The sequence below is a fragment of the Pelodiscus sinensis genome, chromosome 1 (genome assembly GCF_049634645.1).
Source record: "Pelodiscus sinensis isolate JC-2024 chromosome 1, ASM4963464v1, whole genome shotgun sequence".
In the NCBI taxonomy this organism is placed as follows: Eukaryota; Metazoa; Chordata; order Testudines; family Trionychidae; genus Pelodiscus; species Pelodiscus sinensis.
The window spans coordinates 155135917-155151049 of NC_134711.1; the positions used below are offsets into that span (position 1 = coordinate 155135917).

The following is a 15133-nucleotide window of genomic DNA, read 5'->3' on the forward strand; positions in this document are numbered from 1 at the left end:
ACAGGATGGAGGAAGCTTTGTGCTCTCCACCGTCCCCAGGGCCTAATTGGCCTGGGGGCAGGGGAGCAGCAGGGCCTACGCAGGCCAGATCAACCTGCTTGGCGGGCCAGATCCGGCCCATGGAGACCCTTTTGCCCACTCCTGATTTAAATGTAAGAATCCCACAAGATTTAACCAGTTAAACAACTAAGTGGGATCCTGGTTGAAGGGCTACCACCACTGGCTTCTGTCTCCTGTGCTGGGACAGCAGCCACCCATGGCAGGCTGCAGGCCAGGAGCTGCTCCTGGCACTGGTTAACAGTTACCTGGTAAGCATCACTCCATGCTATGTGCAGAGCGAAAGGAGTGCTGATGTCAGGATGTCCCTCCTCCCCCTAATTGAACCCCACCATACTCCATTCCCCCATGTCCACAAAGCAAGATATCACAACTACAGATGCCTAAATTTGAGCTTGCTCATCTACTATACTTAAAAGGGCAGTGTACTTCAAATAGCAATGTGCTTCTGTTTGCCTCTTTCTCTCGCTCTCACACCCCCACACAGAATGTGTGTGTGTCTGTTATACCCCTTGGCACTGTGCAGCTGAGTATGTGCCATCCAGAAGAGAAGTGTGTTCCAGTGGGATTGGAGGGAAGGGTTCTTCATGTTAAATTTCTGCAGAGAAGTGTTTGTAGCAACTACCATGCGTCTATTATGTTTCCTCCCTTGAACCTCAGTTCATACTTCCTTGTAGAGTATGAGGTACATTAACTACAATATATTGACCCTTAAGGGCTCAGCTGACAGCTAGTTCATTATTTAGTAACAAGATGTTCTCTGGGAAACAATCCACCCTCTGACTTTACCATCTCGACCAAGCTTCACAATCATCATAGCTTTACAGTATTAAATTGTTTACAATTTATTAGGGTTGTCAATTGACATGCATTAATGCCTGCGATTAACACAGGGCAGGATTAGTGTGTTAATTTTTTTAGCTCCAGGGCTTCAAAAGGGCAGCGCATTAGGAGCCTGGGATCAGCTGGGTACTCCAGCTGATCCCAGGCTCCTGCGGTGCTGCCCCTTTAAATGCAGCCATTGCATTTCAAAGGGGCAGCTGCACTGAGCCTGGAGTCAGCTGAGGACTCCAGCTAATCCCAGGCTTCCTCAGCACTGTCCTTTTGAAATAGCGCCAGTGTTTCTAAGGGGCAGCGCACGCGATTCATCACGATTAGATTTTTTTAATCATGATTTTTTTAATTGCTTGACAGCCCTACAATGTATACTGTAATATGCATATATTGCATTTTGTCTGTTGAAAAAAAATATCCCTGGAACCTAACACCCCCATTTACATTAATTCTTATGGAGAAATTGGATTTGCTTAATATTGTTATGCTTAAAGTAGCATTTTTCAGGAACATAACTTCCATGCTCCAGGGAGGAGTTACTGTATGGTGATCTTTCTATATTGGTTGCAATAACCTAGTAAAATACTCTTCATTCTAAAGAATTTCAAGGTGCAAGAGAAAAGGAAAAATTAAATTAAATGAATGTCCTTAATATCTTGAAAAAATTAAAAGTTTTTTGAAAAAAGATTTTATAAGCATCTATAAAACCAGTAAGATCTTATAACAGAGCTCACAGTATATAGGCAATGGGAATAACTTGAATAAGGATATTTAGCATGACATCAATAACTTTCACCATTCTTTCACATTTCTTCTTCACTAACAGCTCTTCTAGATTCTGCTCTGGCAACTCAAGGTTATCAAGAAGGACAGGTAGCAAAAGATCCATAAAGCGTTCAGCTGAAGTACTGTTGCCAGTATCAATAACATCCTGCAGCAAAACACAGACATCAGACTGTGTCAAAATTTAAAACCACAATCAAGGAGGTGCAACCTACTTCTATCCGTAGGTCAGCCCACTGACATCCTCATCCTGTGACATTCATGAATCCACATCCCAGGGGCCTCTCCAGCTCTTCCCCAACATGACTGCTGTTTTTAGATTTACTTGTCAAACTACTGACCAGCATAATCAACTTAAGGAAACTATACAGAATCAATAGAGATCACCACAGTTCTCCAAATCTTTCAAAGTAGCTACAATTGTTTACTATTTCTTGAGGAAACTTCATATTCTAAATATTTTTGAACCAAATGCAAAACTTGCCTGCTGCTTTAAGAGAACACTTTATATATATCTATATATCAGATATCTCTTAAGTGGAAATTGCGTTATAATGTTTCTTTCCAGACTTGCATATTTTGTAAGTATTACAGTTGAGGATTATCTTCATGCTTTGCTTTCCAAATAAAATATACAGATGATATATAATTGTAAGTGCACAAGTTCCTAAATCAGTAATGTGTAATTCAAATATAAGGTGACTATTAAAATCAATCTTGGTACCTCAAAAATATCCTTGAATAATTCTAAAGCTAGAATACAACAATTTTCAGATCCTTCCAATGGTTGGTTTAACCAGTGCACTAAAGCAATAGATGGCTCTGAAGATTTCGAGCGGGATGTGAATCTGGTACTTCCTGAGACTGGCACACCAGATGGCTCCAGTATTGTCTGACGCACAATGTGGCGTAGTTTAGTCACTGAACAAAAAGCAAGTAATAATTCCAAGACCTGAAGAAATCAGAACAAGAGGAATTAAATATTATACAGTCACGCAATTAAGCAAATATATCTTCTAGAACTGTGCACCGTGACACCTTCTGCCAAGACTATGTCAGCATTTCCATGAGTGTATTGATTTTAATTATGGTTTAATTTAGGGATGTAAGTGATTAGTAAACTAGTCACTTCCCTTCCTTGCTGCTTCTATCAGAGGCATCAAAAGGGGGGCAAGCAAAAGCCGGTGCTGGGGGGAGCTGGCTTAAAAGTCAGCTCCCCCCCACACCCAGAACCATCTCCATGGGGGACAAGGGAAACCGGGGGTAAGCAGGAACCAGGCGCGAGGTGGATATCAGCTGGCTCCCAAATCGTGTTCAGTCCCAGACGCTATGCCTCTGCTTTTTAAATGTATTCAGAGCCTGCCAGCTCTGAATACATTTTAAAAGCAGAAATGCAGCAGGGAGGACGCTGCATGAGCTGGGACAGCTGATTCTAAGCTTGCACTGAGTCTTCCCGCTGAACTCCAGCCTTCTTTCATTTAAAGGCTGGTTCATAGCCTAGGGATCCTGTGTGCAGCGGGAATCAGCTGGCTTGGCTTACACAAGGTCTCCCTTGCTGCACTTCAGCCTTTTAAATGTATTAAGAGCCTCATCATCCTCAACCATGGGCTCAACGCCCATTGGTGTCCAATGCTCCCCATTACTATTTCCTTCCATCTATATCTAGCCAGTGCAGAGTGGCTTAGTTTCTGTAGACTAGCTTTGCACCAATCTACTATATCATCTACCCATTCTCTCTGGGTTCTGCCTCTCCTATTCGGATCATCCATTATGCTGAATACTAAGATCTTAACTTTTCTCTCATCATTCATTCTGCAGATATGCCCGAATAGCTATAACTTCCATTGTATAATCTTCTGCAGTAGGTTCTCTTTTGGCTGTAGCTTCCTAAATAATTCCTCATTGGTGACCTCCTGCATCCATCCTATTCTCAGGATCTTTCTATAACAATTCCTCTCGAACGCCAATATCCTTCTCTTCAAATCTTCTATTATCACCTATATCTCACATCTGTACAACACACTGCTACATACACACATTTTCAAGATGCTCAGCTTCATTCCTAAGCTAATCGCTTTACTTTTCCAGATCTTATCCATTGCTTTCAAACTTGCGCTTGCTTTTGCTATTCTAGTTGCTATTTCCTTCTTACAGTCTAGATCATAAATCATGTTGCTCCCCGAATACATGAACTTCTCCATATTCTCTAGTTCAATCCCATCTGCATTGATCTTCCTTACCTCCAAATACCATTGTCTTCGTTTTATTGATATTCATAATCAATCCATACCACTTCCCTTCCTCATTTAGCACCTGCACCATTCTCCCTAGCTTCTCTTTATCTTCCTCAATGATAACTATATCATCCATGAACCTCATGTAATATGTTTAAAAGGTAGAGCTGCAGAGGGATTAGTTCCCCTGCTTCTCGACTAGCACAGGAAAATGCACAGACTAGCCGATTAGTTGATTAAACTAAATTTAATAGCCCTAGTTTAATTTAGCAAACTGGAAACCTCGATTTAAGTCAATGATTAGGAAAATAGCTAAAGTAAAAAAGCAAAATAAGATTAATAGCTAAAGTTATTTTCATTGCCATTTAACCATGAAAAAAATGAATTTACAATACAACCTTTATATTACATTTTGTATTTATGCTAACATTTTGTATTTATGCTACTAGGAGGATAAACTATATAAATTAGAGCAATTTCATAGTTTAATTTAAGAAAGTGAATATACGTTAGTGTTAGAAATAGGCAAATAATACATTTCTTATTTACTAATATAACTTCAATTTATGACTTCTGCTTAATGTATCCATTTTAAAAGCAAAACATGTTTTGATAATTTTTATACTACCTTGAAGTGCTGGATATATTGGAAAAAAAGTCTGTTAGCTTAAACTTCTTTTCAAGTGCAGATTGACATAAGTAGTAATTTAACTGATTGACTGAGTAGTTATATGAACCGACTTTTCCTGGTCAAGACATCCTTCAAGATTATAAAACCAGCAGACCTCATCCTCTGAGATTTTTATTCACAGATTGAAAGAAAAAGCAAGCTTATTCAGCTCCTAGTCTGTTTCTCAATCTGAATGAGTTAATAATTGAACTATCTTAATAAAATTAAATAAAAACACTTTTGCCAAATGCACAAGAGGCCATTGCTGTGAAAGCTGGTTAAGGATTTCAACCTAACTCTGGTTTCAGGTGCTTAGTCAGTGATTTTCTCTAGCTTGGCAAGAAACATGTACTGTATGAGTATCATTTATTTAGAGTAATTTAAAATAATAGAAAAAACCAACAAATGGTCTGGTAGCACTTTATAGACTAACAAAACATGTAGATATTATCATGAGCTTTCATGATGCACAGCCCACTTCTTCAGGTCATCTGACCATTTGCTGTTTTTTTCTGTAACAGACTAAAACTCTGATCCCCTGAAGCTTAAAATAATAGAGTAGCCAATTTAGGCCTTCAAATAGGTTTTGAAATCTAAATGTAGTTTTAAATGAAATTACATTTTAACAAAATATGCAATTTAAATCAATATCCACTTTTTCATTAAAATGAATCATTCATCCATATTGGTTTCTATTACAAAAGATCACTTGCTTGTTTGCAGCCTTTTTAGATATTAATGTATTTAAGAAACCAGGTATACTTGCTAATTTAAAAGAAAAAAATTGCTCTTAAAAGACAGCAAGTTCAATTTCCCTATGATGAAGCTTTCTAGAACCCTATGCAGATGCAAAATTTTATCTGCATCCCTATCTGCAAAAATGAGAAGATGATATCTGCACCCTCATCAATGAATACCTGTGGACATCCCCAAATTTATAGTGTTCTAGATACATAATTTGTACACACATTGATATCTGCAAAGTTGAGCCACGGATACCTGTTTGCACATCTATGGATGCCTGCGGATTCTCAGGGTTCTATAGCTATCCCTTTAAATAGTGTGATGGAAATCCAAATAATTTGACCAAACCATAAGGATTATTAAACCAAACAAAAAAATATTTTGCCCATGCATACTATATGCCCAGCAATCTACTGGCAAAGCACACCTTAATATATGGTGATATTAATGGATGAGAATGTGCACATTCATAAGAGATTTCAAACAACATACCTCTAGAAATCTTCATATAGAGAGCCTATATCTTTTTGTTCACTAATATATTCAATGTCCAATGCATTAAAATGATTTTGCGCATATTGTCTGCCACGTTGTAAAATTAGTCCTAGGCAGATTTACAAAACCCTTTAAAAATAGCTAAGTGTTCATTATATGCAAGGCAAACTGAAAATATGCATTAGACTTACTATTTCCAGGTTATGACTCAATCTTCAAAATAAGAAGAATTATTTCATTTGAGGAACAATGAAATTGACAAAGGTTAACTACCTGATCCCAGAAAGTACTGGGAACCTTCAGCGCTCACTGATTTTAATGGACTCAAAGGTGTTCAGTAGTTCTTGAAACCTGAGAGATATGCTTAAGGCACCAAGTAACTAGAGCCAGTATTAGAAGTAAGCTCCTGATTTAGGCAAAATGCTTGGTAAAAAGATTCCATAGTTTCGCTCACTGTAAGATACCTTTGATGATGAATCAGGATCCCTTCCATGAAGAAGGCCTAATACTTGATAGAGGCAAGAGGTGAAGTGTTCATATCTGTATTATAAATGAAAAAAATAAACTAAGTTCTTATTTCAATAAAGTTACCCAATTAAACATTTTTCAACAGCAATGGATTAAAATGTCCTCTCCCAGTCCCTTCCTAGAATAGTTATGAAATTGTTTTCTGAAGTTTAAAGTTCAAAGAAAACATCCTCAAACTTGTAACTACTATATAAAAAAAGAATTGTGGTATACTTAAGTAGAGTCATACCTAGTAAGATAATCTGCAATTTTGGGGTTCTTCAATAAATCCATGAGTAGATCAACAGAGTATTTCCTTGTAAGTGTGCCATCGCCATTTACAAGAATGTTGAATATTAACTGAAATGTCTGATGAATGTTTCGGGCATGGAAAAGCTTTAAAAAAAAAAAAAAAAAGGAATGAGAGCTATTTATTCTGTAACAATAAATCATGCCCCACTAGTCAAAAACTCCAGTCAGAAAAATTGACTTAGTCAATGAGGTTATTTAGTAGCTTTACTCAGTTTACAAATTTCAATGAGATTTTCATAACAAGACTCCAAAATATTACCTTTTCTCCAACTTCTTCATTTAAAGTAAGGCTTGATAATATCGAAAGTGCAAACACGACCATAGTTAAACTGCTATGGGCCAAGAAACTGATCAAGGTACGATAGAAACCTTTCACGTTATTCTATGTAAAAAAGAGAAACTCATTAACAGACATTGATGACATAACCAAAAGAACTGTCTGGAATAATGATTTACAAGTAAGGATTCAACATAACCTAAAAGCTATTCTAAGGTGAAACCCAGAAAGAGGACAGTGAATTACCGGGAAAATATACAAAATGTTATTTCCATATAAGGCATATACTGGTATGAGAAGTATCCTCAAGAACAGAGATTTTTAAGTCAAACTTGAATGGTAAATAAAACAATGGAAATGGGTTTTCACCCTCATTTTTCAAGATAAATGGAATGCCTTTTCTCAAACAAGTCATTGTAGATAAAAAAGTTAGCTATTGTAACTGACACAAAATTTATCTATTTCGCTTAATTTTTTTAAAATAAATATTGATGTCGCAAAGGAAGTCTATATTTAATGTAATCTATGGAAGGATTAACTATTCCATTTGCTGAAAATAACTAAGTATAATTTTTTTTAAATAAATATTGATGTTACAAAGGAAGTCTATATTTAATGTAATCTATGGAAGGATTAACTATTCCATTTGCTGAAAATAACTAAGTATACTTCTAAATACTTTGGCAAAGCTGAAGGTAGATTCTACATTTCTATTTTATTCCCTTGTAGTCTTAATTGGGGTGAAAGTTATTTGGTGAAAATTTTTAGTTTAAATTTTCTCTAACTAACCAGGAATAACTTCAAAGATAACTATATTATTTTTAACTAGTACCCTGGGTACTCTAATTCTGCAGCATTTGATTTAAACCTCATGTCATGTAACTGCTCCAAATTGTTTCCAGTAATAAATAAAATTGTAGCAGAGAAATTAACACAACACACACCCGCACACCACAAGACAAGACAAGTGTTAAGCAACAGAACTTTTACTGCTTGAGTCTTCAGGGAAAGTAGCTGAGATGTATATTTCTTCTTTCACTTTAATCTGGCCCCCTGGATTAATTCCAGTGGCATGGAACCTGTCTCTTTCCCCATAAAATAGCACAATTTTCCCACTTAGCTGTGAATTCATCACTCAACTCTAAGCCATAATTAACATTAATTTGTGCAGTGGTGGGAACAACAATGTAAGGTACAGTACTGTTTTACAGACTGGTGTCAATGCTGACATGACTCCAATACGAAGATTGGGGTGATTTTTGTTTTTTCTCAGAAAGGCAAAAGCCTTAAACAGTCAAGTTATACCCAAACAATGTGCTTCTCTCAACACCTCAACTGATGGACCAGATTCAAACCTTAATTTAGTACTTCACCAAAGAAGTGTGAAAGCAGCATGTGATCTCTGAACGAGATGGTAATGGTGTGAACAAAGCACAGGAAAAGGTGGGGGCTCCACATTAAAATTGTGGAAAATGATCAGTGGGATAACATGGCACAGCAAGCTTTGGAACACAACTGGAAATCAAAACCCTGCACGAGGGATGTGAAGGAAACAGGGTGTCTGGCAAAAGGGAAGCTCTAGGTCATCAAAAGATCAGAGTCCACTAATCTCTTCCTTTTGTCTACCCTCAAAGGAAAATACATAATTAGAGAGGTTTCTTACCAAAGATTTTATATGAGCTTGAACAGAGAGATTGTGTCGACAAAGATTTGCCATGAGTCCCAAACATGGTATTGTTAATTCGTCTTCTGTTGACTGGCTAAAAGAATTCCACAGGACGTAAGAATTTAACAGTTACAGAAATTTAGCTTAATTTATACATTAAGAATTCAATGAAGTCTGCTTCTATGCAAAAGCATCCACCCCAATTAGTCAAGTATTACAAAGACGCTTATAAACTTGCAAAAAAGAGAGGAATCCTGTGGCACCTAAAAGACTAACATTATTTGGGCATAAGCTTTTATGGCTAAAACACAGTTCTGCAAATGTGGTCACGCAACTGACCAAGAGGTTTTTGCCCAAAAAAGTTTATGCCAAATAAATCTTAGTCTTTAAGGTGCCCCAGGACTCCTCATTTTTGCAGCTACAGATTACCACGGCTACCCCAAGACCCGAATACACAGTCAGTATGGAAAAGCTACAATACAAAAGTAAAACCAATCACATTAACTGTTCATGTCAATGGTCATCACCCTGCAATGGACACCAGATGCATGAACTGACGTCATGAGAGCTCTCCTACAGGCACAGAGATCTGCCAACACAGAACTTGCTGTAGAGTTAACGGCTCAAATTGTGTGATAAATCTAAATGCCCTCACTATTATTTTAGTTTTTTGGTTTATTTCTTTCATTATTTCCTCAAAAAAGCACACATTCTCCTTAAATTCCACCAGCTGTTAAAAATCACAAGTAAATGTCCCATCTTTAAATATTCTTTGCAACAGCAGCACTTTGAAAGAGACGAATGATTTAGAAGTGATTACTACATAACATATGCTACATCAAAAGCTTGAGAAATAACACATTAATGAAGCTATTAAAGATTAGAAACATGCTTAGCTAAAAAAGAAAAACAACACAACTTACATATGGTGCATTATGAATAAAATCAATTCATCAACATTGGCGTTGGCATGAAAAACTCTGACATTGTAGGTTAATTTCTGAAGAAGTTGAATACTCTGAAGAAACAAAACAAAATCAATTACATAGCTTTCCCACAACATTCCACTGGAGAATATAGACACTTGCAGATAAGAGTACTTCTCAACAGTTTAATTGGTCATAAGAACAATGGCTATCAATTCTGAGACTTGGTTATATTTGGATCTATCGTCTTTTAGCAAATATACCCCACACCCGAGAATAACCCGCACCTGAATATACTCCGCGGTTTCTGCAGTTTGAGTAAAAAAAAATATTGTATACCCCGCACACGAGTATAACCCACAGGGTTTACAAGACTTTTTTCCAAACTGTGCGGGGGAAGGGAGGCTTCTATAGGTGCGGGGGTGCAGAGAATTAGCCACCCTCCGGACGGGGGTGCACTCACCCCGCCTGGTTCCCGTGCAGCCACACAACCTCTGGGCGGAGGAGCACTTACCCCCCTGGGTCCCACACAGTGGCACAACCTCCAGGAGGGGGAATGGAAGCGCTCCCCCACCCCTTCCTGCGGCTGTGCAGCCACCAGTCTCCGAATAGATAGCTGGGAAACCAGTATAAGCCAAAAGAAAATCTAAAGTGTTTTTTAAAAAAAGCATTGCCAAATGCTCCTGGTTAATAAAGAGAACAGCTCAAAAGCACCAAAATCAATCTGGGGAGGACTGCTTTAAGAATGAGTAGGATTAGCCTGCAGCTATTGGTGCCAGAACAGCTGTGAACAGAGGGAAGAAAACAACCATGAAATTACTGTAAGTAATCTGCAGACCTTCACTGAGGAAAATCAGTTTTCCCTTCATTAATGACTGATCAAATAAGTTGACTAGACAATCAGTGTATATAAGTATTTATATCACTTCTATGCCTCATTCTCCCTTCTATGAAAGGGAATAGCGAGGTCTGTCTCCTTTGTAAAGTACTTTGAGATCTACAGATGAAGAGTGCTATACGAGGGGGAGTTAAAAAGGTCTGTTAAAAGTAGATATGTCAATGAGTAGTTGACTACATGATTAACTGAAAAGCCGAAGCTTATCGGTTAATCTCGCTGACTACTCACATTCTCCCCCTGTATCAGAGACGGGAGGAGTGGGGGGGGGGGGGGGGGGCAAGAGGCAGGAGAGAAGTGAGAAATGGCAGAGGGCTCCCTAGCAGTGGGGTCAGGAATGCACTGGCTGACATCCCCATCCCCAGGGACTATAGAATAATTGGTTTAACCTTTAAGATTTTGTGGGATTACATGACACTTCAATTACCCAACATCTAACATCCCTAGTTACAAGTTGCATAGAAATATGCAAGACAGAGGTCAACTAAAAGAGTTATTTTTTTAAATACTTGCTTCAAAATGATAGAAAATGAACTCTCTCCCCAACACTAGCTTCTTAAGTAAATGTTGAAAATTTCTAAGTCAATAGTTTTTGTAAATTAGAGCATGGTGAAATCACAAGATAAAAATAAATAAGCAGTTGATTGTAAGTACTGAAAAGTAGTTCTAGAACCATCTGTACATCACTTAGATACTATTATGATGGTGTTAGGGAGGTCAATGTTTAACCTTAACCAGTGGGAGCTGGCTAATCCAGCCCCCACAGGGGCCTGCTACGGACATGGGCTGCTCCAGCCAAGTCGATGCATCCCCGTCCAGTTTATTTCCTCACCAACCCTCCTCTTTAATCAATTAACCAAATAAACAATGTTTAATCAATTAACCGATTAAGCTGGATTTCACATCCCTAGGTGGTGTTATAGAAAACAGAGTAAATAAAATATACAACTTAAATATACAACCTCAGCATGGACCAGTCTACACAGGAAGTCCATTTCCTGGACACCATGGTGCAAATAAGTGACAGTCACATAAACAACATCCTATAGCGAAAGCCTACCGACCACTCTGCTTACCTGCATGCCTCCAGCTTCCATCCCGAACACACCACACGATCCATTGTTTACAGCCAAGCACTGAGGTACAACCACATACGCTCCAACCCCTTAGACAGAGACCTACACCTACAAGATCTTCAACAAGCATTCTTTAAACTATGATACCCACACGAGGAAGTGAGGAGACAGATTGACAGAGCCAGACGTGTACCCAGAAGCCTCCTGCTACGGGACAAGCCCAAGAAAGAAACCAACAGAACACCACTGGTCATCACATACAGTCCTCAGCTAAAACCTCTCCAACGCATCGTTACTGATCTACAATTCATCCTGGACAATGATCCCTAGCGTTCACAGGCCTTGGGAGGCAGGCCAGACCTTGCCCACAGACAACCCGCCAACCTGAAGCATATTCTCACCAGCAAATACACACCACACCATAATAACTCAAACTCAGGAACCAATCCATGCAACAAACCTCGGTGCCAACTCTGCCCACATATATACACCAGCAATACCATCACAGGACATAACCAGATCAGCCACACTGTCACTGGTTCATTCTCCTGCACATCTACTAATGTAATATATGCCATCATGTGCCAATGCTCCACTGCTATATACATCGGCCAAACTGGACAGTCCCTATGTAAAAGAATCAATGGACACAAATCAGATATTAGGAATGGCAACATACAAAAACCTGTAGGGGAACACTTCAATCTTCCTGGACACACAATTGCAGATCTAAAGGTAGTCATCCTTCAGCAAAAAAACTTCAGGACCAGACTTCAAAGAGAAACTGCTGAGCTACAGTTAATCTTTAAGTTTGACACAATCAACTCTGGATTAAACAAAGACTGTGAATGGCTTGCTAACTACAAAAGCAGCTTCTCCTCTCTTGGAATTCACACCTCCAGATCAGCTACCAGAAGTGGGCCTCATCCTCCCTGATTGGATCCACCTGGTCATCTCCAGCCTGATTCTGGCCTGCATATTTATACCTGCCTCTGGAAATTTCCACTACATGCATCTGACGAAGTGGGTCTTTGCTCATGAAAGCTTATGCTCCAACACTTCGGTTAGTCTATAAGGTGCCACAGGACTCCTCGCCGTCTATTTATTATGAAGATCATTTTGAGTTCCTTTAAGTGCATAATGTCTTTTAGAGATGTCTGCTTACTGAAAAGATAACATTTTGGTTTTGTTATAAATGTTTGAGAGTGGACTGTTTAAAAGAACTAACTCTATGGTATAGATAAAGTATTAAGCATTACTACTTTTACCTGTAACAATACTGGATCATTAGGGTTGGTAGAGCTTCGGCGAACCACTCCTGCCAGCACGCTTGTCAAATTATAAGTATTCTGAAGAGCTTCTCTGGTCTCACTGTCCAAAACTATAATGTAAAGGCATTTATTAAAGTCATCCTGCACAACCACAGTTAGTAACAGAAGCAACATTTCCTAGTGGTCTGAGCATTAAATTGGAAACCAGCAACTGAGCTCTGTCCCTAGTTTGTATTTGTTTTAAAACCAGTTCTAACTTTTTACATGATCTATAACCATAAGCAAGTCAAAATTTCTCTGCTTGTTTCTAGCCTCCCTTCTGTCCAAATGCGAAATGGGACCACTACCACTTATTTCACAGGATGTTACTAGGACCCTTCCATCCTATCTAAAAAAACCCTCCTGAATTATTGTAGGTCAGCTATGCAAACTGTCAAGCAGTTTTACTAGCATGAGCAGAAAAATCCACTTGCAGTTTTCCCCAGTAAGATGGGAAATGGGGGACCTCAAAACTCAGTTTACTCACAAATCAAACGCACCTCAAGATAGAACTAGTCACACTATTGAGTAAACAAGCAGACTTTTATAAAGGAAATCACTGCCATTATAAACTACTCATTCTCATAACTACCTCCAACCATGACTTATCACCCTTGGATAGAGTACAAGAAACTTACAAAATAATTTAATAAGCTTAATATAGGCATTTCACCTACATTACTGCTACATTTTAGGAACCCATAAAGATCCTTTAAAAACAGATTAACTACCCCTTATCACTGCAACATACACCCAGACGTAATAAACCTAAAATGGGCAGCCCACTTCCAATACTCTGCAACTTAATTTATTTCCTGACTTTCATGGACCAGAGAGAAAAGATCACCCTTCAAGCAGATCCTGGAGATTGGCTTGAATAAGCCTGGAGCAAGTTCCAAAATGCATCCCTGTAACAAATGCCCTGCATTCTGTTTCATATCTCAGTCACTTCTGCTGACTGCAACCGGGAAGCATCTCAAAGGGAAAGCAACTATCAAAGAAAATTAATATTGCCATGTGTCATTCACCGGTTACATAAGCGAGGTTGATGTAGAGAAAGAGATACACACCATCATATGTTTTGAATGTTAAGACAACCACTGACTGTATGGATTTAGGATCAAAATTCTCCTATATGGGTATATTAGATAGCAGTCAAGCAAAAAAGCTTTTACATAGTCTTCTGAAGCATCTGGTATGGGAACTAAATCAGATGGCTTTTTTATTATTCAGTTTGGCAATTTCTGTGATCCCATAAAATGCAAGACATTAGACATTGCCAGGAATAAAATAGAAAACTAAATTCTTGGTAATTTTTCTCCAGCACGCAGTTAATTCCCCATCCCTAAAATCAATGCAATTTGCACAGATAATATAGCAGATAACTCACTTCTGCATGCAACCTGTCACTGATTCAAACTGTTTTAAGATTTATTAAAAATGTTTGAAAAATGAGCTTTAATTCTCTTAAAAGAAAAGTTAGATGTAAATAAATTACCTAGTTGTGACAACAAAGTAATCACAGACAATGTTAGACATGGACTTATATTTGGGTCCTCGATGAGCTCTATTAGACAGCTCAGACATTCGTTAGGCAGTATTTGGTTTGATGCAAACAATCTCGTTAGCTTCAATCCAGAGATAACCTAAAAGACATGTTAGAGTAACTATTAATATAGCTACAACCATATTTGTCTCATTTCAACACAAGATTGAGAAGGTAGTTATACTAGGGATGTAAGTAACTAGTCCACTATCCGGGACTCCCTAGTGGCCCTGGCCTCCACACAGCATTTCAATCTTTGAAATGGACAAGAGCCCCTCCTGGTGCTCTTGTACATTTCAAAGGCAGAACGCAGAAGTCCTTATCGACTCATCAAATAATTGATGGAAATTCCATCGACTATTCTGTTAATTAGTTGAAATTTAACATCCCTAAGTTGCACTGAACTGAAAAGATAATACTGTCAATAACTCTAGCATCACTAACAGCACACTGACATTTTTATTTGCCTTTTTCAAGCTCACTTTTGTTGAATTTTTAGAATTCTGGAAATATGTTTTTCATTACTGTAGTGTCCTTTATATTTTAAAAAAACATACATTTCTTATCTTTCCGGGGGGAGGGGGTGGAGGGAGAAGGGGAGGAGGATAGGGAGGACAGAAATTCAGGGATTTTCATGGGCCAGACTAACTCTTCTGGAGTCCCAGAACTGGTACTTTTTTGGGCCCTCCTAGGTTCTGGAGTAAAGGATTTAGTGTACAGTACTGGACTGCTGGGGAGTAGGATAGAGATGGGGGGCACAGGGTCTGGTAGGGTGTAAGAGCCGGCTGAGAAGTGGGGGGC

General features: G+C 38.5%; 1 protein-coding gene across 1 annotated transcript in view; it reads right to left on the reverse strand.

Annotated features, from left to right (window-relative positions):
* The window catches only part of CIP2A (cellular inhibitor of PP2A), a 32534-nt gene that overhangs the window by 16313 nt on the left and 1088 nt on the right, over positions 1-15133 (reverse strand). The window contains exons 2-10 of the mRNA XM_075908291.1: positions 14285-14432; positions 12745-12857; positions 9503-9597; positions 8577-8673; positions 6896-7018; positions 6575-6720; positions 6282-6357; positions 2399-2626; positions 1663-1822 (exon numbers count right to left, since the gene is read on the reverse strand). Coding sequence (XP_075764406.1) covers positions 1663-1822; positions 2399-2626; positions 6282-6357; positions 6575-6720; positions 6896-7018; positions 8577-8673; positions 9503-9597; positions 12745-12857; positions 14285-14432 — 1186 coding nt within the window. The remainder of the gene's footprint in view (positions 1-1662; positions 1823-2398; positions 2627-6281; positions 6358-6574; positions 6721-6895; positions 7019-8576; positions 8674-9502; positions 9598-12744; positions 12858-14284; positions 14433-15133) is intronic.